The sequence below is a fragment of the Musca domestica genome, unplaced genomic scaffold (genome assembly GCF_030504385.1).
Source record: "Musca domestica strain aabys unplaced genomic scaffold, Musca_domestica.polishedcontigs.V.1.1 17, whole genome shotgun sequence".
In the NCBI taxonomy this organism is placed as follows: domain Eukaryota; kingdom Metazoa; phylum Arthropoda; class Insecta; order Diptera; family Muscidae; genus Musca; species Musca domestica.
The window spans coordinates 176650-204491 of NW_026712230.1; the positions used below are offsets into that span (position 1 = coordinate 176650).

At 33.1% G+C, this 27842-nt stretch overlaps 1 protein-coding gene across 2 annotated transcripts in view; it reads right to left on the reverse strand.

Annotated features, from left to right (window-relative positions):
* Window positions 1-1572: 1572 nt before the first annotated feature.
* LOC131801555 (zwei Ig domain protein zig-8-like) overlaps window positions 1573-27842 on the reverse strand; it is a 356956-nt gene continuing 330686 nt past the window's right edge. For both annotated transcript variants that reach the window (XM_059120326.1, XM_059120325.1), the window contains exons 8-12: window positions 24718-24885; window positions 17210-17344; window positions 9514-9727; window positions 8929-9040; window positions 1573-6269 (exon numbers count right to left, since the gene is read on the reverse strand). In XM_059120326.1, the coding sequence (XP_058976309.1) occupies window positions 6251-6269; window positions 8929-9040; window positions 9514-9727; window positions 17210-17344; window positions 24718-24885 (648 nt within the window). In that variant the 3' untranslated portion in view covers window positions 1573-6250. The remainder of the gene's footprint in view (window positions 6270-8928; window positions 9041-9513; window positions 9728-17209; window positions 17345-24717; window positions 24886-27842) is intronic.

Genomic DNA, 27842 nt, shown 5'->3' on the forward strand with positions numbered 1-27842 from the left:
ATTTGTCACATTTATTATTGTAACCAAATTCCGCCACACATTCTGAATTTCATTGGTATCGGTCATATATATCATGTTTGGTGCATAACATGTATGAAATCGGCCGAAATATATATGGTAGCTATATCCAAACCTCAACTGATTTCAATATAATTTGGCAATTTTTTTCTGGTGCCAGATTTTGTCTCTCTCGCTTTGGGTGCATCAAATATGTGAAATCGGCTGAGTATATATATGGGAGCTATAATCAAATCTGAGCGTATAATTTGTCAAATTTATTTTTGTACCAAATTTAGCCACTCATGCCGAATTTCATTGGAATCGGAAATACGTATCGTGTTTTGTGCATCAAATATGTGAAATCGCCGGAAAACATATATGGGAGCTATATCCAAATTTGAACCCATTTTAATATAATTTGACTAATTTATTTTCTAATCAAAATCCCGTTACATATTCCAAATTTCTTTGGAATCGAACATACATATGGTATTTTATGGTATGGTGCATAAAATACATGAAATCGGTCGAAAATATATATGAGAGCTATATCCAAATCTGAACCAATTTTAATATAATTTGACAAATGTATATTTGTTTTAATTTCCGCTACACATTCCAAATTTCATTGAAATTACAGATACATAGCGTGTTTGGTGCATCAAATACATGAAATCGGTCGAAAATATATATAGGAGCTATATCCAAATCTGAACCGATTTCAATATAATTTGACAAATTTATTTTCGGATTAAATCCCGTCACACATTCCAAATTTCATTGGAATCGAACATTCATATTGTGTTTGAGGCATCAAATGCACGAAATCGGTCGAAAATATACATGGGAGCTATATCCAAATCTGAACCGATTACAATATAATTTGGCAAACTTATTTTTGTTCCAAATTCCGTTACGAATTCCAAATTTGGAGACTGTATCTTCAACCAATCAATAGATATGTGCATATAAAATCTAAATTTTTGGGAGGTACCTCCGATTCTGATGCTATATCTCCAGTTCCAAATGGAAATTCAAAAATGTATATAGCCTATGTTACTTTCAGGCGATGTTGCAGTATATATGGAAATTTTCAGGAAAATCTATTCAGCGGTTTTCGAGTCCATAAATTACAAACAAACCAACAAACATACAAACATTTTCCTCTTTTATAGATATAGAAGATAAGGTAGTCTATATAGTGCAAATATTACACCTTGTATTATTTATATCAGACTTTGGTGAAACACGGTGGTGGACTAGATTATTACAACAGCGCACGGAAACGACGACTATGGACATAACTCTTAAATTGGGTTTATGACATCTTCGACGTGGTTTACGCTTTGCAATTTGCAAAAGGAGTAACTCATTACTGTTATTTTGATTTCCTAGCAATGCTGAAGGTTTAAGGACAGAAACATTCTCAATAGACGGTAGCGTATCATACTTACCACAACGAAATAACCATTTTTATTGTTTTTTTTTTTTTCAAATAAAACAACACTACTGTTAGAATGTATTTGTTACATTTATTATTAGTTTGTGTGTGTTGTTATTACTTCAATTGTTATGTATTTTTGTATTCTCAATTTTTTTTCTCTTTTGTTCTTTTTTTGTAATGTTTAAAAGTTATTACATCATAATTTATTTAACACTCGTTTTTTATAATTTAATTTCATAGTTTTGTTTAATATAAATAGTTAAATAAATTAATTTATTTCCGGATACTTTTTGTAGATCATAGGTGTTTTATTTTTTTTCCTTTTTTGTTTTGTTTGAATATTTTTATTCCATTTGTTCCGAATTGGGGAGCGGTTGCATTTTTGTTATTTTTAGATTATTTCATGTTAATGCAATCGAGAATTTTTATGGTCATGTGGTTATGTTAATATTTACAATTGATAATTACAGATGGGCAACAAAATTAACGAGTAGTTTTGTTCATGGTTGATATTTCACTTTAGGTATCTACTTAAATATTATATTTATATGTATAGCTATGTGTACGTCGTGAATTTGAATGCCAGCACATGTGTATGCATGTACATGTACAAATAAATATGTGTGTGTATGTGTACATAATGTATTTGAAATAATTGTAGCCGTATTCATACTGACATTCAATGTCATCAAGGGAATTTGTGGTATAAATGGATTAAATATTTTACAACAATTTATTGGAACATTAGTGTATTTTGAATTGATTCAAAAAACAATGCTCATATAAATAACACCCCCGTAAATATGTCTTTAGCTATGTTTTTCTGGTCACGATGTGACTTTTGTAAAAAAGGACACGAAACAATGTGAGGCTACTTTAAAACTCATAACTTCTTGCCGAATAGTAGTTTTATCAAAATGTAATTGGACAGCGATTTTCTTTTGATTAAAATAATATTACAATCCAATGTTAAATACACCAATTTTCGAATTTAATTTTAAATTTTGAATTTGAGCGAATCCATAAGTTCTTGCATGAAAAATGTCTCCCAGTCAAATCCATCAACCCTCAGTAATACAACTGAATCTTTCGTAATGCTCGAGTTCACAGGCATCTCCATTAACCTATCCTGACAATTGTTACCAGATATCGATTAAATAGCCTTATGCATGAGAGGTATTGCTCATGTGTTAAGGTTATTGCTGTGTTGATTCGGTCGCATGATGTAGGGTAGAACCCCTTAGCCCCGGATTATTTTTAATCAGCAATGATACAATAAATATAGAATGTATCGACAATAATAACAAATATGAGTTAAGTAAATTCAAATCAAGTAACAGATAGGAATGGCTGAAAACATTAACACATATCTATGACGTCACTTTATAGAGATACAAACATATATAGCGATGACCTCTGCACCAACCACTCTTGTGCTGGTTGCGCTGGTTTTTATGCGCTTTAAATAATTAATGATGTAAATATTAATGGCGTAAATTAATTGATAGTATTTGAGTGTGTTGAACAGGAATGCGAGTAAAAAATATGTAAAATAAATCATGTGATTTGTAGCGCCATAATTTATGTTAATGACAGTAAACATGAAATATATCCGCAAGAATACATGTGTAAATTCGGCACGTGGTTCTGATGCTTTACAAATTAATTTATTGTTGTTTTGTGTAAAATATGAAATGTTTTTCTTCTTCTATTTTCTCAACATTGAGATGTTTCCGTAATGGACTGGTACTCGTATTCGAAAACATTTTCTGTCAAAGGTAAGAGGCTAAATGATTTATTTAGAACTAGATGAATATATTCACATTAAGCATTTCAACACATTACACACGCAAACTATAAGTACGTGTCTATGATGGAAATCAGGATGTATGTGTAACTCCGATTCCAAATCCTAGAGAGAATGTAATTGAGGTCGAAGCGGAATAGTTGAAAACTATCCGTTGTATCCTGTTACAAGGAAAAAAGCTAACTAGTAAAAAAGGGTTCCCGTAAAAAACTTTTGTCTTAACCGTAAATTAAATAACTATGTCTGCTCAAAACCTCGATTTGATCCCTTATCACAGAGAAAGGTAGAAAAATTTACTGAATGATAACGCAATTAAAAGTGATATATTTAAGGTTGAATCCTGTGTAGAAGAAGACACAGCCTCCTTGAAGAGGTCATATTTCTGTCAGCTAGTTGCTCCCTCTACTTTCGTTGCAATGAGAGAAGCCTGGCGAGGATAAAGTCGTACGGTCTGCCTAAGAAAAGCCATGTCGCAAGAAATCTTGTGAGAGAAAAGCAATTTGAATTGCGACGGTCGCCTGTAGAAACTGACATCTCCGATACAAAAAGTCAACCCTAAAATTTAGTACAAATATTTAAAGGCTGCTATAATGCTCCTTTTGTTGTCTACTAAAGGATAATTGTCCTTAAGCAACTGCATAAATTACGACAAGTGTGGTTTGATATCGAATGTTGCCTTAATAGTGCGATTTCCTGTTAGAGAATCGACCGATTAAGTAGTCACTAAGACCAGTCGATAGATACAACGTTGTCCATGAAAATTTTGCGTTTAAAAGTTACGGATTTTTGTTATTAACGGCTGAAAAAGTTAGTTAAAACATTACAAGTTCTATTCTTATTTGTAAATTCGATCAGAAGTTCAAATACGTCATATTATATATTTTCCATGACATTGTGTCAAATTTGACATTTTTTTCAATATAATAAAATATTTACGATTTACATAACTTGAAATTTGAAATATGAAGAGATGGTCGTACTGTAACTGCAAAATAATGCAGGATTGTTGCGGTTATATCGTTTATGAATGTCTTGTATTTAAAATAAACTAATTTCTCAGTAGGTTAAACGATTGAAATCATATTTGGGTATCAAACATTTTCCTGAGCACACAGACTTACTGACATTTCAGAATTTTCTATCTAAACGAAATATACATAAAAATTAGTATTAATCGGAAACTGTTGTTAAATGTCACAGATTCTCCGTATTGAAATATTTTTTATTGTATTGAGAAAACAAAATTCTATTTAAATGGGATTGCCTACATAAAATTGGATTAGCTATTTGCAAAGCTCTCACCAGAACTAGGTTTAGTTTTAATCGATGTTTAAATGCCCACTCAACAGGTCACGAAGCGAAATAGCTCTCCAATTTTCGTTGGCCTTGAAATCACTGATTGCTGATTTTATGTAACCAAATGTGTTTTTTTTCTCTTTCTGTCTCTCTTGTCAGTTTGCCAAGCCCATATTCGCGTGTCAGCTCATATATCATTTGCACTCGAGCCATTAAATTGTTTGGTTTTTATTTTTGTTGTGTTTTGGTTTTTGTTTCGGTTCCACAAGTTTACATTTTCTCATTAGCATAAATAATGTAGTTTTATTTATGAATATGACAGATTCTATTTTTGGTGTTGTTGTTGTGTTTTTGTTATTATTTTCACTTTTCATTATTCATTCTTAAATTAAACCCCAAGCCTTAATGTTATGGTTGGCGCATTTGGAATGGAAATGTCTTTGCTTCGGAATTTTCTCTTAAAATATGTGTGTGTCTGTATATATAAACACATGCATATGTGTGTACATTGTTTTTTTTTGTTGTTATGAAATTAATTCCATTTATGAATTTGCAATTTAATTTAAATTTCTATCTGTGGTATTTAAATTACCATTAGAAGTACATTTCGAAATATTTTCCGAACAACAACGTCAACAAAGTTGTTGTCATACAAAAGTTTTAGGGCATTAGTTATTAAAATCCTTACACTTGCATACGCTGACATCACACATACATATATACACGCACTTGCATACATGTGTGCTTGCATTTTAATATCTATCCATAATTAATGCTGCATTTCGTTCGTATGATTTCAATTTTAATTTAGTTTTCGTGTTTCTTGATTGGTTGTTGTTGGGTCGGTTGGTCTGTCTGTCTGTCTGTCGGTCGGTCGTTTGGTTTGTTTTCAATTGTTGTTCAGTTGCCTATTTGCAATGTCACAGTGTTTGCCTAGAACTTACTTAGATTGTAATTATAAAAATGCATCCGAACAAATTCTTCTTGTTGTAGGTTGTGGTTGTTGTTGTTTTTGTTGTCTTTAGTTTTTGCAAACACACACACTTAAACAAACAAATCTTAGATTAAATTTATACCGAAAGTATTTACAAAAGATATTCAACTGAAATGGTATGCGGCAAATTTATTTAAATGTAATTAAATACGAATGCCTGGTAACGGAGCTAACAGCATTTCTGGAAACGGTTGGATTGCGGAACTGTACACGAGTTTATAGTTGGGAGGCGGAAATGGAAGTGGAGATCCGAATGAATATTTTCGAAGAGAAGAAATGGATGGAAGCATGGAATAAAACCAATCAATTTTCAATTAATTAAGTTATACTATTCTTTTTACGTTTCTTCAATATTTTATTAGGTTGAGTAAATCTATTGTGGACATGTGGTGATTTTTGACACTGCTTGTATTTTACTAGAAATTTACATATATTTATTATTATTTTAGCCTTGTTTGTATGTCTGTATGTTTGTGTGGGTAAGTGAGTGGTACGAGTGTGTGTGTGTGTGTGTGACAGGGTTTTGCTAACTGTTTAAACAATAGATAAACACTAATTACAATATTTGCTAAATATACATAAATTTTAGTTAGTTTTGTACATACATGACTAAATTTTAATATTAAACCTTAACATTTGTAAATTTCACTTAAATAGGATTTAATTTACTAACACTGCATTCATCTAGAGATGGCTACACGAAAAAGTCTTAAGTAAGAAAGATACGCCTGCAATGGGAGAAAAGAAGAAAGGCATATTATGATATAGTGTTAGCATATATTTTTGCAATATAATATTGAAATTTCTTTTTTAATTACAATCGAGACATTATAGTAAAATGTTAATTTTAGTGCGTGAAAGTCAAATAGCATATGAAACAAAAAAGAGTATCTTACAAAAAAATACATATGCTTTTGATTGTAATGTTTAAAAAACAATTCAATTCGACATAAAATGATGAATTGTACAATGTAATCAAGACATGCAATGTACAAATTATAGATGAATATTTCTTTGTTATAGAAATTAAAAGTATATCGCTATTATTAAATGTGCATATAATAAATAAAAGAGTGGATATTTATATCCTACACCACACTTTGTAACATGGAGAAGGAAGCGAGTTAGACTCATAGTTCCTTTGATGTTCTGCATAGAATCAAATTCTGAGTCGATTTATGTATGTCCGTCCGCCCGTCAGTCCATGTATTTTTATAAATAAAGTACATTAATTGCCCGATCAGGATGAAACTTCGCACAAAACATTTGTTTGGCCCAAGGACGAACCCTCTTGAAATTTGAAATAATCGGTTAAGATTTAGATGTAGCTCCTATATATATCTTCACCCGATTTGCCTTTCATTGTGCACCAAATGTGTAATATCCGCCAAATCGAATTTTGCACATACTACCAAATGAAGCCTGGAAATAAGTATGCCAAATATCATCGAAATCGGTTCAGATATAGCTATAGCTCCCATATATATTGTTCTTCCGATTTGTTACTTTTTGTCTTGCTGAGCCGTAATATGCACTGCCTAACCACGATATTCGGAAAAATATATCAAAGACAGCTCAGAAATACATTTGCCAAATTTTTTCGGTTCAGATTTGGATATAGCTCCCATATACATTCACTCGATTTCAAGTTTATTGTGCACCAAATGGATAATATAAGCCCGGATTGAACAAATTAAGCCTGCAAAAAAGCGTATCAAATGTTGTGAAGATCGCTTAAGATATAGCTATAGGTCCCATACATATGTTTCATCCGGGTCTGTACTTTACTCCCTCACACCGGTAAAACATTCTCTACAACAACCATATTTGATTCCAACCATCAGATACAGCATAGCATATCTATGCTAAATTTTATAGAGATCAGTTCAGATTTGGATATATATATACATATATCTTCATCCGTAATGTAATGTAACTGTAATAGCAGCCGAAATAGTATGGAATTTGTAACCATATCGATTCCGAAACAAATGTCTTCGTCAAGTTTAGTAGAGTACGATTGATTCTGAAAGTCATAAGAAATTTATAAAAGTTATTAAAAAATTTTCTTTATATTATAATGGTGTTACAATCGTGCTTTTGCCAAGCAGAGAGAACATTTCTTAAAACAATTCGTGATAAGTTGCAAAATTCCAATCGAGGAACATTGCAAAGCAGTTACGTTAGCTTCGCAAAAGATTTCTTACTGAAGAAGAAATAGAGCTTCTGAAAATGCGACTTAAACAATAAAATTTTAAAAATATCTCCTTCTTTTCAAGGTTGACGGATCCGCTATTCGGAAACTAAAAATACCTAGTAGGGAAAGACAAAAGTTGGTCGGGTGAACATTTGAAATCGGTTGAGACTAATCTGTGAAAGCATCGATCATTTCTATGTTACGACTTTCAGAATACCTAAATATAAAATCATATGAAACTACTTATTTGGACAAATGTAGCGTCCTTAATATATTATTTACACCTAATTAGAGAGAAATATATATGTGAAATACATCTAAATCTGAACCGATTTCGACAAAACTTGGCAAAGGTATTTTTAGGATGTTCCTTATATCTCGTACCGAAAATACTTATTATTGATATAGATTTGGGGGACATAGATATATAATCGAATAAAACATATATATGAGAGCTATAGCTAAATCTTAACCGACTATGCTAAATTTGTTCATCTGTGTCAAAATTCATTCCATTTGGGTTAATATTGCACATTTGGTGGACAATCGAATCGAACGAAGATATATTAAAACTACATCCAAATCTGAACAGATTTCGTCAAAACGTCAAATGCCAAGGGTATATCTTGTGCGTAATATCATTGTTATGGAGTGAAGTTTACGGATGTGGTGGACAAATCGGTAGAAACACATATATGGGAACTAAGTCTAAATCTTAGCAGATTTTCATCGATTTAAACATATTTATTTATAGGCTGAATTCTGTTGTGTGTGCTAAAATTTATCAAATTTTGGTATATATTATACTTTTGGTGCGCAATAAACTTGAAATCATGCGAACACATTTACATAATCGGTCATATGTGCTTTATGTAAATCTGGACTGATTATCACCAATTTCAATAGCGTTCGCTCTCGGGCCAAACACATGATCTGTGCCAAATTTCATTGCAATCGAACAATAAATGCTACTTGTATTTTGCGTACATAACACATGAACAGACGGATGGATATGTATACATCGATTCAAAAAAGGTTCTATGTAGATGATAAAAAGGAACTATGTGTTTCCGTTTGCATGTTACAAACCAATGACCAATATATAACACCGTGTACAAAATTTTGGGTCGGGTATAATTACTGTCCCATGAAAAAAGTGTGGAATATATTTACTTGTAATTTCGACTTACCGCATTCCTAGTGTGTTCACCAAAACGCATGGTGCCACAACGTACATAAAAATGGCAGCGATACGATCAGCAGATGATGTTTTTCTTCTCGATATTGCAGCCATATTATCACCTGAAATAAAAAAGAGAGACAACATACATTAACCACAGATATGTATTTTTTTGGAATTTTATTTTGAGAAGAAATTAAAAATAAATTAAAACGTAGCAGTCTGTATTCCGACAGATATATAATCTCAGTCCATGTCCGTTTATTTGAAATTTTCTTACTTTCGTAATGATTATTCCTCCCAAACACTCATGAAAAATTATTGTTTTTTAATCGAAGAAGTAATCTAAGCTGTTTTCCAGGTAATAATATCATAAGAAATATAATTCAAGTTCTTCAAGAAGAAAACAATAAAATTTGCGAAAAGTCGATTTCCAAGGAACTTGATACCCATATTTTGGTAAAGTGACGTGGCATAGTATTTTTCAGTCCCTAGCAAATAGTTGATTACATACTTTTAAATTATAAAAAGTCCCTTATTTTTATCGGCAATTAAAATGTTTCAATGCGTAAAATCTGTGGTTGACTTAACTTACCTTTTGACACAAATACATATATGCTGGCTGGTTCTGTGTTGCTCGCAGAGCATGTATAATTCCCGGAGTCTGATATCTGTGGTTCTCTTATTATTAAACGACTTTGGGTTCGGGGACCCGGTGTCGTTTCAATTGAAATGTCTCGTCTGGAATCGTAGTAGTTAATTAATCGCTCATTCTTTTGCCAAAAAACATATTGCGGAGGTGTTGGACTCTGAAATGGCAAACAATTTGTTAAAAGGTTAGAAATTTTGGATATAATAAGAGGGCGTTAAGATCTGTAGTATCCTTATATTGTGTAATAATCTTCAGTCTACATTTTCAATTTGCATTTTTATAAAATATTTGTCCGTAGTCTCACATTACAACTCCCAATATCCTTAATATCTTATATTTATTTTTATCGTTTACCAATTTAATATATATGTATTATTTCAGACGCAGTTATGCAAATATCATATAAAATGTAATTATTGGTCTTTTGGAAATAGTCCCTATGGGCGTATGATAAACCTTATTTTGTGTTGTTACTACAACCTAATACGACGTGTGGGAAATATGGGAAAAAGAAATTTAATAGTGTTAACTATACAATTCCGAATAGGTTATATTCATATTGATATTAAAACTGCATTATTTTTTGATGAAATTTTGTGCATTATTGGCCACAATTTACATTTCGCATTTAAAGCAAGAAAAAACTTCATAAAAACTATTGTATGGCAACGAGTTATTAAGGGAAGCAATAGATTTGAAAATCTACCTTTCAAACGCCTATTTGATAATGCAAGACTCAAAATATTCGAAATTTTTATATAGTTACCTGCTAAATAGTAGCCCAAAATGCACAAACATTATTGGCATATTTTCAGAATTGCAATTAAATATAGAGTGATCCCAATGAACTAATATACAGGGTGAGATGAAAAAACTGCAACCAACTTCAGACTGCTGTCATTTACAAGCCACTCGTCCGACAGCTGTCAAAATTATTCCTGTGACATCTCATTAAATTGTTTACAAGAATTTTGGTGAGAAGTTTCCAGAAAAAAAGTTATTCCTGATGGAAATCAAGCGTGGTACTGTGATTTCTTTATATTTGGCTGGAAAACCACAAGTGGCTATTATTAGAGCACTCCAGCATTTAAATGTGAATAAATTTTTGTGTCTCATACTCTACCATCGCTCGTTACCGTAGCCCGAAGTCAAACAAGTGGACGGAAGAAAACAGCAACATCTGCAGAAATGGTTCGAGAAGTAAAAAAGCGACTTGATCGAAACTCGCGTTGCAGAGGCCGAAAAATGGCTCGTGAGCTGAACATATTGCAATATTCCATTCGGTAAATATTGAAACATGAGCTCGGGGAAAAGCCATTGAAATTCCAAAAAGTGCAAGAACTTACACCGCAACAGAAAGAAAATCGACTCAAAAGAGCTATAGAGTTTCTTAGCTTGGCCGGAAGTGATGAAATGCCGAATTTGGTTTTCTTCGATGAGAAAACATTTGGTGTCCAGCAGTTTATAAACAGACAAAATGATCGTGTTTATTTGCCAAAGAAGTCAGCTTAAAGTGTGCACCTTCGGTTGGACACCAGAACTCAAGCGCCGGCCATGGTGATGGTGTGGGCCGCCATAATAGCCGATGGTCTCTCTCCGCTCGTATTAATCGACTGTGGCATCAGAATAAATGCCGAATATTATCGCGAAAATATTCTGAGGCCGTATGCAAATATTTTGGCCGCAGACCTTGGACATTCCAAAAGGACTTAACACCGTCGTACTTAGCACGCGCCACCCAAGACTGGTTACAAAATGAGGTACCTCGCTTAATTTCCAACGCACAATGGCCACCAAAATCTCCGGATAGCAATCCGTTAGACTGTTGTGTCTGGTGTGTGTGTTGTGGAAAGCAAGGTTGGCACTAAAAATACCAAACTGTCGATCACATCAAACAAGCGCTTCTCCGGGAATGGGCCAAAATACCGCCGAGCAATATTCGGACAGCGTGTGACGGTTTCATTGGCCGTTTGAAGGTCATAATTTGCGCCAACGGCGACCAGTTCGAAGAAATCTAAACTTATTCTAAAATTTGAAACGATTTCCGACGTACCAATTTATATACACGAATAATGCCAAATATGTGTTAAACAATCCCATAAAAAAATACTTCAAAATTCTCTCAACTCTATTAAGTCGATAGAAAAGCTTGTTTTTAACCACAACAAATAAGCAGTCCCCCAAATTGTTAAAGTCTTGTAAGTACGAGTAAACAAATGTATTTCTTTGAAATACATGTCTCTCAAGGGCATATTTTCACAAATAAATTTGCAGAATAACCCCACCTTAAATTGGATTTAGAACTTTTCACGTTTGCTTGCTCATATGCATTAAAAATGTTCATACATAATTCAGTTTTTTTCCTTAAGTATTTATTTTAGATAATTAAACAAAACAACAAAACTATGATAAACTCAAATTGAAAGCAATTTCCATATGAAAAAGAACAATCAATTTGCATAATAATTTTTGCTCTTGGCCCAAACAAAGAAGAAAAAAGCGAACGGATAGAAACTGAAGTAGTTGCCAAAGCCACCAACCCCAATCCCAACCCAACACATCGGATATAATAAAATAATAACAGAGTATATATATATATATATATATATATATATATATATATATATATATATATATATATATATATATATATATATATATATATATATATATATATATATATATATATTTAAACCCATTGCTTCTTCATACCGCCACTAAGCAAGACATATCTCAATGATTCATTCGTTGTGCTGGCGGTGGAAAGGAAAAGGAGAATGGGTTGTGGCTGCCAGTAAACTAAAACATATTCAGGTTGGGAGTGCGCTAAAAACGAAGATTGAAGGGGTTGGCAAACGAGGACGATAAGGTTTTTGTGTTTCTTTTAGTTTATAAAAATCTACAAACTTTTACCAATGCTGAAGTAAAATATTGCGGATTCGCGATTCTCGCAAACGAACCCTCTTTGATTTTCATGCATAACAATGAGTGCGGTAAAAACAATGACAGAAGAAACATCCAACAATAAAAATACCAAATAAATAATAAAAGGAATATGAATCTCAAAACTACGGCGGGAAGATGCGACCCTGTCATACTCATACACAAGACAACGCTCCATGCATAGTTGTTGACTTCATCAAAGGAAAAGAGACATTCACAATCACTCACAAAGTTGTTTGTGATAAGCAAAAAAAGTTTTCTGACATCGGTCCATTGTGAAAGTTGTGCTTTATAAGTGAATCTGATATATATAGATGTGTATACACGCACAAACACATACCTAAGTACGAACGAATAATTTCAAATGTTAAAAAGCACCCACCATAAGTTTGAGCTTGAAAGTTATAATTCAAGGTTTGACGCAGGGGCTAACAAAACTATTGGATCGATCAACACGTGTCTTTTATAGCACTATTTGTTTTGAAGTTTGTTTTGAAAGTACGTACGGTTATTTTAAACATAACTCTCTAATACCATATCTTTATTCATAAGTCTTTTAGAATCTTAAATGAGAAATTAAAATATACTCAAGAAAACTAAACTAACTAAATCAAGCTATTTACACATATATCAATCCCAAATCAGAAATTTCTATGTGTCACGCCTTAAAAATGTTTGTTTACATTAAGGCATTTTCCAGAATAACTCAAAATGGATTAGTCTACTTTGTCAAGAGCTTAATATCCTCAGCCTTGAAAATTATGATAAATCTAGACAAAGTATTAGTATTGACCAAAATTTACTTAATTTTGGCGTAAAATGGGAAAACAATGCCAGTGAAAAAGCGGGCCTATAAAACCATATGTTCATAAATAACTTCATAAATATATCATAATTTCTAGTTTCTTGTCCGAGCCACGGCGTATGCCTTGAAATAAATACATTTATTAAACAAGTAAGCAAAGGCTATAGACGTTTGCTTGTCTACGATATTTGCCTATAATCGTCAACGAAATCAGCATAAAAATCCAGAAGTTCGCCTTTTGTGTATTTTTGATTTCTCATGCAAGTTATTTTCAGCGTTTCGGTAGAATCGAAATGTTTTTTCATGGAAAAGTAGTGGTCCATACTACACGCTGTCCTAAACTCTAAATTCATGCCAGATTTCGTGTTCTTTCGTTTCTATTGTGACCTTTATAGCGGCTGCAAAATCAGGAATATTTGTTGGCCCATTTCAACCGCTAAATATATTGCGGACATCTTCTGAACCTAACCCTATCCTTGTGAAAATTTTCGTGAGGATCGGACGATTATTGCAATCTATATATAATAACCCCAACCTGCGTTGTAAGGTGAAAAAAAAAAATATTACAAAATGTACACTTCAATATTATAAGTTAAATTGAAAAAATCACATGCATAAAATATATGAAAGAATAAAAATATGTCACAAAATACTACAAAATCGATATTAACATCATTATTGACATTTTTTATGCGTTTCTTTTTTAGATTTTATACTTTTATGACAAGAGGGGAATTGACCAAATTTGTGAAAATCGGTCCAGCCATTCTTGAGATATAAACATTCTAGCTAACATCACCTTCTTTTGTGGATACACATTGTATATATTTCGCGATATATTTACTATCGGCATCTACATAACGGTCATAATTGACCTGTTCGTCTATTTTTGATTTCGCCGGTATTAAAAATATTCGCGGATTAATGGAAAAATTGACTTTTGTTCAACACAAATGCTATGGTCTATTTAATCCACTAAATATTATCCGATGAGCATCAAAATTGGAAGACTTCTGCCCAGCCCTAAGCTCTAGCCTCATACTAACTTCCGCGTCGATTGGTCCATAATTGCGTCCTGTAGAGCAACTGCAAAATCAGGAAAATGTTCAGTTTTTGATCCATTTCAACCCCTAAATATTATGTGATAATATCCAAAAACTATAGGGTCCTATTCTGGCCATCTCCATTCCATTGCGACCTGTAGAGTGATTACAAATTGACATGGACAGATGGACAGACGGACATACATAGCTAGATCGACTCAGCTCGGCGACATAGGAACATCCATACATACTTTCCCATGTGGGAAACCAATATTTCGAGGTGTTACATAATTTTTGGCCCAATAAATTTTATAATACCCCCAACACATAGTGTTTTATAATGAGGTATCAAACGAATCGTATCTATATGGTCCATATCTCCTCTGGATATTAGTGGGATAATTATGCAACGATGCCAACTGCTTTAGTAGGTTACCAATACAACTTCACTTTTAGTTTATATTTTGCTTGCAACTAGTCCAAATCATTCGCGCATATAAACATTTATATGTCGTTTCGTCCCGTTGAGCAATGCTATTTTTATTGCAATTTGTTTTTAAGAATTCAGAAAATAATCGCATTCATTCAGCACAGGTGAATGAAGTCGACAGTGAACCGAAAGTGCATCAAATTGTAACCCGAGAATCTCTTACCTTAGCTCTCTTAGGTTCCTAGATCGGATATGTTTTTAACTCGCTCCTGCATTAAGCCCCTACCTGAACTTGAGTTTCTCCTGTGATTTTAGTCATAACATTCGATACAGTCAACCGATGGTTTGTGGCTAGCTCTTTGGTTACATCCCACTTAACGCTCCTAATCAGATTAATATTTATATGAATTTTACCACAAACGGTTTTTTTCACTGTTTCAGGCCGAAAAAATCTTCAAGGCCAGCTCTCTTTCGTAGACAGTTCTTCTTTCCTTTTCATTTCAAAAAAAGTAGTGTTGTTCCGGAACGAACTAGTTCTAGGGACGGTTCAGTGAAATAAAAATCATGCTCTTTCATTTATTTAGTTCCTTCCGTTATTTTCACTGAAGCCACATGCTGAACAAATTCATGGAAGAGAATTTAGGTTTTTTGAAAGAGACAGAGGAGAGGGGCGAGTTCATTCTTCCTCGTTTTTAGATGTAAAAGCTCAATCTAAGTGCACACGCAAAATTTTGGCATGTAGTTTCAGCATTTCTTTATCTAGTTCAAACATCCACAGATTCATAACTTTATCTTGTCGCTGTTGGATTTTTATTTTGTTTGTTTTTGTCCATGCGTATACAAAAGTATAACATATCAAAGTAATTTTTTATCGGAATATAATTTTAAACAAGTGAAAAAAACACACAACAATACGTTTATATATAAATGGGTTAACCCAATAGATTTGGATTAAAATTGTCATATCCATTACCAATAATTCAAATAAATCCTCTTGAAGTAGGTTAACCCTGCAAAAAGTTCTAATGTAAACATGGCATAAGTTTGGCGGGGCCGCACCTTTAATAACTTCTCTCATTTAAAATAATCTTTACAATTTTAAATAATTTCCATGAAAAATGCTACGAAAATTATTCAAACACCAGGAATCGGGTATAGTTGTTGTAGCCAAATATCTGTGGTGAAGGCGATAACTATTGCGAACTTATAATACCAATTTTGTGTTATACGGGGCTATACGAAGATGTGAACTGTGAACGTGTATAAGTAATTTTCTGTCATTGAAGGGAGCACCCATTGCAATATCCAGGTACTAAATTTAAAGCAATTGCTGTGAAAAAATGGTGAAAATATCAATTATCGTGAGGTATAGTTGAATAGTTGTTTGGAATTATGTTTTCCACATACTGAAAACACAATCCCAATACCCACAATACTGTAAATCTTCCGGTACAGTTTTATGGATGCTATACCATAACGTAAACCTTGTGGTCCATTTCCAATACTAAAAAATATTCGGTCCTAAAACGAATCTCATCCAAACTTTATAAATATCCTTCACTTCGTTCGGAAGCAAGAGTTATTTCTACAGATGGACAGAAAGTCGGATGGACTTGGCTAAATCGACATAGATTCTTATGCTGATCAATATTATATGTATGGTGTAAAATACTTATTTCGAGGAGTTCAAAACGGAATGACAAGCTTAATATGCCCTCCATACTATGTATGGTGAGTGCTATATGGATGACCAAATGATTGAGAAAGTTAGGAACTATTTGGAATGAAAGAAAGAATTTCCGAACTTAGTTCCTTTTGAGAAGAGGTAACACTAGTAAAGAGGTGGTCCAACACTAGTAAAATTTACTCAATAATATGTAATGAGTGAATTTTCTCTCTTATGTTTAAATATTTTAAAAATTTATCGAACATAATTCAATAAAAACCAGAAGAAAAGCAACGGTCTGCTTTTTTAAATGGAATGATGCAATGGCGAATGCTTATTATTTGAAAGATTATTGTTTTAATAAAATTATTTCCTGAAATATTTAAAAATTTTTTACATCGGCCACAAAACTGATGAGTTTCAATCAGCCGCTGTTTCTGAATAATTCTTGTAGAGAAATTGTTCCCGATAAGAATTTGCAAATTCCAAGTTCTTTGACTGACAAAATTGCTCTCTTCACTCGCACTTATATCTTATGTAATTGTTTGTACAAATTATTGGTTTTTTGTACAAACCTAAATAAATTATAAGACGCATGTTATTACAAACGGTGCCTTAAGGTTGTCCTGGCATTTTGTTGTTGCAATTAATATATATATAAATAGCAAAATATACCATTGATAGCGAATATTGCAAATGTCAAATTGTTGAACTATAGACACATAAATTAACACAGTAATTACTTCACTCACCTTTTCAATTATGCAAACTAAATTGATTGTTGATCCCATGTCGACATGTAATTCGCCAGAACCTAAAATAAATGCTTCTGGCACAACCACTTGAAGGTTAACGAAATGCGATATGATGCCAGTGGGTGTTGAAACCTGAAAATTGACCAGATAAAATTACATTAAAATATGTATTTTAATTTTAATTATTTGCGCATATATCAAATAACATAATTATTTTCATTAATTTAAAAGAGCAGAATCATAATAGTTGTGATAATTACAAAAATTTTCGTTTTGATATTTCAGAAATAAAAAACTTGGCTGCCCGATATTATTTCGTGTAAGCAAAGACAAATGCTATGTTGCAGAGTGAAACACATGTTGGTAGTAACTAAAGGTTGTTTTTTAAGCTAGATAGAAATTTAAATTGTAAAAAGTAACACAAAAAATTAAATTTTGATGAAACTTTTTTTTTTATTTATTTCAGTATACTCTGACAAATCAACATGAATAGACGCTTGAACAACGCTACGAAATTATCCAAATTTACTTTGATAATCAGGCTCTAGAGCAGTTGGTAAATGACCCGTTGTTTTATCGCAAAATGCTGTTCAGCGATGAGGCGCATTTTTGGCTTAACGGATTTGTTAATAAGCAAAATTGCCGCATATGGAGTGAGACCAATCCGCAAGAGACCCTACAGATTCCCTTACATCCAGAAAATGCACCGTATGGTGGGTTTTCACGCTGGTGGCATCATCGGACCTTATTTCTTCAGGCCGGAGCTCGCATTACGGTCAATGGGGATCGTTACCGCACCATGATTAATGATTTTTTGTTTAAAAATATGGATGACATTGATCCGGAGGAGATGTGGTTTCAACAGGATGGCGCTACGTGCCATACGGCGAACGCAACCATCGTCTTTTTGAAATCAAAGTTTGGCGATAAGTTAATTTCGAGAAGTGGACCTGTCAATTGGCCTCCAAGGACATGCGATTTGACACCTCTCTATTATATCGTGGTGCTACGTGAAGTCACTGGTTTATGCTGATAAACCAGCAACAATTGACGCCTTGGAGGCCAGCATTGTTCGTGTTATTCGTGACATTCGGCCAGCAGTGCTTGAAAAACTGGCCAAAAATTGGACGTCCAGAATTCACTTCGTGAAGAACAGCCGCGGTGCCCATATGCCCGAAATCATTTTCAAATGTTAATGTCACGTATTGATCTTTCGAATAAAAAAAAAATTGATTAAAATTTAATTTTTTGTGTTATTTTTTACAATTTCAAGTTCTATCGGGCTAAATACTTCCTTTACAATAGAAGAGGATCTAAATCCGTTGGTGACCGTGGTATGGCATTTCACAAAATTTTCTTTTTTTTTTGTTGTAATTTTTGTATCGCATTTCGAAAGAAAGGTTCCCCTATTTGCTCAAAACATATACACATTTTATGTATGTGTATATTGTTTGAAATAATAACGAAAAAAAAAAATATAGTGGAACAAAATTTTACAAATTTGGAATAAAAATATTGTCCTTCTATATTGGAATCAAGTTTGTAGATTAAACCCAATACATGTTCTGTGGATTTTCTCTAATATACATTTTATGAAAGGCCAAAAGTCAGGCAGGTCCTACTTTATGATACCCTTCATCACCTTGCATATTTAGTAGAGCTACCCATAACAAATAAACGAATTTATAATAAGAAGGGTATGGCATAATAAAACTAATACAGAGTTGAAACGCTGAAACTAAACTATCTTCCTGGTTGCACAATGTTTAACACTTTATGTTTGAGCAAAATTCGCCACACATTTCGCATTTAATTAGAGTTATGATTATTCGCAGTTGTGTGGGGAAAGTTCAATTTCTGGGCTAATTGTAACACGAATATAACCATATCTTGCACGTGTGGACTACATCGATTACCATATGTTGAACTATGGAACAATGTATGATGTAACATGGTCTTTATAGCATCATTCTCTTACAATTGGTGGTAAAAGGTTGCTATGTAGATTCAGCACCCATACATATGTACGAATCTGAACCGATCTCGATAAAATTTGGCTAATACATTTCTGAGCTGTAGTTGAAATATTTCCCTGAATATTGTTATTACGGGGTGCATATTTTGGCTGTGGGTAACAAATATAACAAATCGGATGAACAGTATATATGGGAGCTATAGCTATATCTAAACCGATATTCACCAAATTTGACATACTAGCTCTTAGACGGTCGTAATTGCCAAATTCCATCTCATTTGGACAAATATTAGACGTTTGATGTACAATAAAAGGCAAATCGGACGAAGATATATATATGGAAGCTACATCTAAATTTTGATCGATTATCTTCAATTTCGATAGGGTTCGTCCTTGGGCCAAGCAAATGATTTGTGCAAAATTTCATCTGTATAGTGCAATAAATGCGAACTGTACTTTCTTTACAAAAATACATTGACAGACAGGCGGACGGACGGACGGACATGCATAAATCGACTCAGAATGTGATTCTATGCCGATCATCAACAGGAACTATGGGTCTATCTCGTTTCCTTTTGTAGGGTATAAAAAACTTAAGTTTGCCGAACTTTTAATATCCACCACCATTGGGGCAAAGAAAATATTTTTGTATAAAAGTAGCTGAATACAAAAGTGTTCCACTTTAAACTACAAATACCAGTAAGGCCGTTTTGATAATGCTGTTAAACCATTATGTTGATGAGACCTTTGTTTGGGGACCATACCAAAACGGGAACCTCTATACACAATTTTATACTTCAGGAAATTGTCATATACCAAATCTTATTGAATACCAAATTTTGAAACAATTTCGTGGGTCGAACTACAAATACCAATTTTTAGACAAATCCGTGGAAAAATGTGACATAATCATTAAAATACCGATTGTTGGGAGGTACGAAACGTACGGCTATTCCGAAACGTGTATCGATATATCTCATTTTAAATACAAACCATCCTAAAACTTTGAAACCCTACATCAAATAATGTGGGCTTAGAATTTTATACTGATCATGAATATATATACTTTATATGGGGTCTTCGACGAAAATTTAGGGATGTAACAAACGGAGTCAAAAACTTTTCAAGGTGGATGGTAAAAAATCGGAGAGAATATCACAGACAAAAATCAAAGGAACTTATGAAGATTGGTGGCTCTTTCGGAAACCTAGGTATTCCCTGCAACATAAACCATCTTTCTCCACTAATAAACAAACATTGTTTTTATAAAAACAACAATAATAAGATTAAGCCTAACTATTTTGCAACTTGACCTTAAATTGGTTAAAACTAAGAACACCTTGAAAATAGCCAAATATTGACAACGAACCACAGTTGCAGACAGACTAAAAAATTGGTCGAAGACATTGTGTTCAACTGTACAAAATATTGTGGTTGAGAAATGAAAAAAAAAATTATAAACAATTTATATTCTTTCATTTCCGATTATCTCAGTTCATGTCACAACTAGAAACAATTTCCTTTTAATGACTACTTGAAATGCATTTGCAAATTGGAAATGCAAACCATTTTGGAAAAGAAAGGAAACTGGTAGAACTTTTATTGTGCTAATTCGAAAATGTTGTATATCCGCAAATTACTCCAAATTCAATCTGTAGCAATTGTTTTTGTGCTATGTGTTTCTTTTTTTTTTTTTTGTTTTTGGCTTACTACAAAAGGACAAAGAGGGTATTTGTTAAAAGTGGCTCACAAACCCTTGTGCATCGAAGGCTGGGCAGATTTTTTTTTTTTTTTTTTGGTTATTTTGTGAAATGTCAAATGGTCTTGACCTTTTGTACTATCAAGCAAAAGCAAAAACATACACACACGACCCATATGTGGACAAGGTTGGAAGGCTTAGATGTAGACAAAGTTATCCGTACGAACACGCACACAGTGCAGGGCCATGCAACACTATTTAAACTTTAAGAAATGTATTTATACTTGGAAAGGGCGGATGCAAATACAGGTCGTATGACCACACCACATGGTAATCTGAACGTACCTAAGCCCAATTTTTTGCAATGTGAAGGAAATATACTGTTAAATAAAAACAAAATAAAAAAAGGTATAATATATACACAAATATGTAATTGTAGTAATATATTTAAATATTAGATATAAAATTTCAATCACATCAAAAAACGAAGTTCTGATCTACACACGTATTTTATGGAAGGGAAGTTTAAGGTCGAACTTTGTTTTGCGGTTTCCGTCAAAAAAGTATTGTGTATTGGGAATTTCTGTCGACGTCCGACCTATTTAGAAATCCATTTTTGCTGTTACTTCGCTCTGCATTTTTTTAACACTATCAGATTATTATATATATACTATTTTGTCAGTCTATGTTTGCCAAATAATTTGATGAGTATTTGACATATCCTGCTCGAGTATGTATAGAAGTTATATTCTATAATCCAATTACATAATTCAATCATTTAAATTAGAATTTTTATAAAAATATTAAATTCATTTGGGTATATATAGTCCGATATAGGAGAAATAACAAAATATAAACTGAAATCTAAATGTTCTTTAATATTTCCTTTGCTGCGACAGACGGCGTAAATAAGGAGCAATTACCACGACATTTTTTTAATAGACTCGTGGTACCGGTCAAAAACAAAGACAACTCTTTGACAGGAATTAAATGGGCTATACATGAAATCTTTTTCTAGGTCACATAGTTTTTTGCAAAACATTAGTTTCAAATGTATGTATGTATATCTGTCCGACTGCCTGTTGAAATTTGGCAAGCAGTTTGTATTGTGTCTAGGATTGTTGGTATTGAAAATAAGGTATATCGATCCACAATTAATATTTTCATGATTTTTGTAACATTTTCATGGAATTATTTCACATTTGTTATAAAGTATTAGTTACAGGTTCTACTTCTTGTGACAGAATATTGCACCCATAAAACGGTATCTTATATGGTATTTTGACCATTTAATACACATTTTCCAAAGGATTGGTCTAGAATTTGGTATTTATAGTTTATAATGGGTTTTAGCTTGGGTGGTATACATTCATGTTTTCCTATAGCCTCCATATAGAGGTACCTCAGATATTCGGTATTTTGACAACATGTTCTCATAAAACCGTTCCACCCATTTTATGGTATTTTGAAAATTTTAACTACATTCTCGAACCGATCTCATTGCTATTTGTAGTATAAAGTGGAACACGTTTGAATCCAGATACTTGAATTTAACTTTTTTTTATACCCCACACCACACTGTGGTTAGGGTATTATGTCTTTGTGCATTTGATTGTATTATAAAGAAGGAAGCGAGATAGACCCATAGTTCCTTTTGATGATCTGCTTAGAATCACATTCTGAGTCGATTTATGCATGTTCGATATTCGGGTAAATATATCGAATATAGCTTAGCAATACCATTGCCAAATCTCATCGAGATCATTTCAGATTTGGATATAGCTCCCATATATATCTTTATCCGATTTCAAGATTATTGTGAACCAAATGGTAAGTATAGGCACGAATTGAATGAATTTCGCCGCATGCGACCAAATTCAACAGAAATGGAAGGACGTGTGTCAAATTTGATGAGAATCGGTTCAGATATAGCTTTAGGTCCCATATATAAGTTTCATCCGATTTTGTGTTTAAGTCCCTCTCATCCCTAAAATGCACTTCACACCAACGATATTTGTTGCCTGGCATCAGATGCAGCATGGAAATGCTTCTGCTAAATTTTATACAGATCGGATCAGATTTGGATACATTTCCCACACATATCATCATCTGATGCTTTAAAGTCATAATTCCAATTGAAAACCGGTTGGTATGATTTAATAGTCATAAAATCCCGGATAGTTCTACTAAATATGCAAAGTGGTGTAGGGTATCATAAAGTCGGGTCTGCCCGACTTTGGCATTCCTTTACTTGATGGTTTAGGGTGTTTGGTAGTAGGACATCTCAAAATATACATTTAAGATTCCAAAAGTATCAGAATAAAATTTGTCAATTTAACGATGATAGCTTCCGAAAAAATTGAAGTAGGTTGATAAAATTTTTCAAATGTGTGTTTGGTCTGCAGGACTTTTGGCATTGGAAATGGGCTATATAGGTTCACGTTTTTGTATGGCCCCCATATGATGGTACATCCCCATATTAGGTTTTTGATGATTTTATATACATTATTCACCGGAATTCTTTCAAATGTTCATTTTTAAAGTTTATATGGGAATTTCTGTCTATGACAGAAAATTGTCTATGCGGGTCCAGGTCTTCGTATTGACCTCCATGTAATATATTCGGTATTTTAAGGATTTGAACAAACTGGTTCTATTTTTTTAATTTCCAAATTCGTTTCAAATGGCCACGGCTTAACTTAATGTTTTTAACTTATTTTTAATTTGATTTAATTTATTTCCTCTTAAGAAACCAAGTCTTAAAGCCAGTTTATGGTACAAAAACCATTTTTATCAGACCTCACTGGTATTATTATAACGGTTAAGATATGTTTCGTCGAAATATCCTCATTAGATGACATCTGCATCCAAACTCGTCGCATCGAAATATTTTCACCAAAATTAAATTTAGTTTGGAAATGGGCAAAAAAAAAAATTCATTTTAACTCGTTCGTACTTTCGTTCCTTCAAGCTTGACACAGTTTTATTTTCATCATATTTATATAGTAGGCAGAATGGAGAATATTGTCCCATTGTTCGATTATCTTCCAACTTGGCCCGTCCCAACATAGTTACGTCATTAAAAGAGAATGTTAAAATTTGATAATGATTATAGCTCTCATAAATTATGAAACTATTTCTAATTTTCCTCAAATTTCCATTAAATTTACATGGGGCATACATTAATAAAAGGTCACATACTAAAGTTGAAATTCTGACGACGAACAGACTGGTGTCTCTAAATTTCCACGCAATCTATCCCAATTTACACAATGGGCAAATTTCTCCGACTGGGGATATAGTAATGAGTTTAGTTTAATTTAAGATTTATCTGGATTAACAGGCGTAAGCCGACTCAGTTTCAGACAAAACTCCATTGGAACAAAATGTTTGGGTGTATGATCTATATGATGTGTCCAAGCCAACGAATGACCTTTCCATATAAGTTTGGGACATACCAAAACAATGTACGTTCAAATGGGAAAGTGCTTAACCGAAAGTCGGAAAATACGTCTATAATAATGATTTTCGATATTATGTATTTTCTGAGTCATATTCAACTTTGGATTGTAAATAGATGGTATCATATGTTAAAAAACTAATCAATATGTAGGTATGTTTTTCAGAAAACAATGTTCGAAGTATTAAGTGATTATGTCATAAGAAAATTATTCCCATATTTTTCATTAAAAAAAAAAAAAAAACACGGAAAAGAAATGCTAATTTCCCCGGAGTCAAAAATACATAGTGTCAGCAAATAAAAAACACCACAAATTTGAGATAGATATGCAAAGGAAGAATCAGTCCTGTTGTAATAAAATTTAAACTCACCTGACACTCATACATGCCGTGATCCCGGCGCTGCACAAACTTTATCTGCAGTGTCCACATATTTGATCCCGGTGTATGCAGAATAGCAAAGCGTTCATCGTTTGTGTACAACTGAGCTCCCGACGATAGGATATGCCAATCTCTACGACGTATCCAGGATATTTGATTCTAAAATATTATTCCGAAGGGAACAGAGGTATACAGAAGAATAAATATTAACATGAACTTTGTAAAGAAAATGCACACATCAAGACACAAGCAAGTACGACAATGTAAAATAAAAAACTACTGCGATTCATATTGAGAAAAGTAGTGGTTTTATATATATTTTTAATTTTATTAAAATTTCTATGGTACTGCTTAGTCGTATTTTAAATGCATAAATTACATACAACAAAATTAATAACATATTTAGCTATACTTTGTTTTATAGTTTTGCCTATATATCTTACACGGGTGATTTTTCTCTTCCTTAGGTAATGTCTACTACCTCTTAATACGACTCTGTACTTCGTACATAATGTCAAAGGTAATGACATTTCCTAAGGAGTGACGTTTAGTAATTGCCGCCTTTACAGTATTCTACCGACTCTACGAGTACTAACAAGCATAGGATTACGTCCTACTGCTAAAAACCCTTTGTACGAAGGTAATATTGTTCTACGAACAGCGACCCTATAAAAAATATACAGTCCACTGCTCAGTGGGAAAAATATTAACTGATTGTGTTTTATTTTTCTCCCCATTTCTTTTATTTTCATTTTGCTACGCAAGCAACAGTACTTTTGTACCAAAAAATAAATATTAAAATTACTTAATTGTAGCTCTTAACTCTATGCAGCAAAGTTATAATGAAGAATAAAACGTAGAATTAATATTTCACCCCTATGCGACTCGTTTCGCATAGTTTTGTCTTTTTTGTCAGGTAAAAACAGATATACAAAAGTATAATACACTGTACCACAGTTTGGTATTTGAGACCATAATAGGTTAATATAACTTTTTTAATGAAAATATCAAGGAATTTAATTGAGGTCATATATTTCTACGTTAAAATATCCAGCAGATTATGAAAATAGGGCTAAAAAGGAGACACGTATATCGGTGTATTGAAAGTTTACATCTAAAAGTAACCAAAAACAAGTAAGCAAAGGCTACAGTCGAGCGGGGCCGACCGTTGAATACCCTACAACACTATAATAAATGATACAGTTTATATAGGCGAGATACTCGAAAGAATTCCACAAGATATTGTGACAAACCACCAGGTTTCGTTCTCTAATTTTCGAATAATAGCAACTTAAACTAATTTACTCATTTCCAATTTATTGGTAGATGTTGCACGTAAATGGTCTTCCTAGATCTGGAACCAATATTTCCCAAAGACCTATAATCTCTCAGAAGTGGCAAAAGATTAACATTTATTATTGGTTTTTGACTGAAATGCATCTGTATGAGATACAGACATTTGACTATATTCTTCAACGAAATCAGCCTTAACGAAATAGTCAGAAGTGCGTCTTTGCTGTATTTGTGAATTCTCCAAAAAGGCACTGGAATGGATATTTTCGTATTTTGTCTACAAAAGTTGGCAAACTATTTCACACATTGAATATTTTTGGATGGCCATCCAAAACTATTTGGCTTTTGCAATGTCCGGTAACCTCCATTCCATTGCGCGTGAGGATCGGGCGATAATTACGACTTGCTGACAATTTTGCAGTTTTTTTGTCCATTTGAACCCCTAAATATATGGTGATTATCTCCAAAAAGAGTAGGCTTCTATTCTGACCCTCATCTTATCCCCATGCAAAATTTCATAAGGATCGGGCCATAAAGGCGATCTGTATATGATATCCTGATATCCTAACTACTTAGTTTTGTTAGCTGTAGAAATATTACCAAATGTTTAATTCAAAATGAAAATATGCCAAAATATGACAAAATTGAAAAAATATGAGAAAATATTACAAAATCAATATTTTCATCTTTAGAGAGATATTTTATGCAATTTTTTTAGACTTTTTTTCTTTCCTGCCAAGAGGCCATTTTGAATTAATGAGAACTGTCGAAATCAGTTCAGCCGTCCTCGACATATAAGAGATCTTTCAAGCATATCTTCTTTGATAGACATATATATCGCACATATTTTGTGCGATATATATCCGATTGATGGATGTTAACATCAATGTAAAGGTCAGAAGTAACCTTGTCATGGCTTTGTGATTTCGCCGGGATTTAAAATATTCGCGGTTTAATGAAAAATTTTGAATTTTTTCAACACAAAAGATATGGTCTATTTTACCCGCTAAATATTAACCGATGACCACCCAAATTGGTAGGCTTCTTCCCCGCCCTAAACTCTAGCTACATGCGAAATTCCGCGTCGATTGGACTATAATTGCGACTTGTATAGCTACTGCAAAATCCGAAATTTTTTCAGTATTTGGTCCATTCAACCCCTAAACACTTGGCAATCATCTCCAGAAGAAATAGGCTTCTATTCTGACCCTAACCCCACCTTCGTGTAAAATTTCGTAAGGATCGGGCCATAATTGCGACCTGTAGCGTGATTACAAATTAACATGGACAGACGGACGGACATACATAGCTAGATCGACTCAGCTCGGCGAGCTAGGAAGATCCATATATACTTTCCTATATTGGAAATCAATATTTCGAGGTGTTGCATAAATTCTGGCCCAATCAAACTTATAATACCCCCAACACATAGTGTTGTAGGGTATAAATAGGGAGCAAAAGGGGGGAACTCTTTCACAGATTTGGAAGATTCAGGTTAAGATTCCTCGGAATCCGTGCATTTTAGGAATATTGTGTCTTCGGCAATATTGCAGATCTTAATCTTTTTAAAAATCTATCACTTTTTTCTAATTCGCTGTTCTTAGTACATGTTTTTCTTTTCTTAGGTCATTTGAGCTCTTATAGAAACGCTATTTACATAAAATGTTCAATATAGATCCACCTTTCGATACAGCGCTTATATGAGGATATTCCCTGCTTTAAATTATTTTGAGTACCTTAGCCATATCTGTGCGAAACTTGGCTAGGAAATTATTATTTTGGTATCTTTGACATCGTTCTTCTAAAATGATGCCGGAGATTTT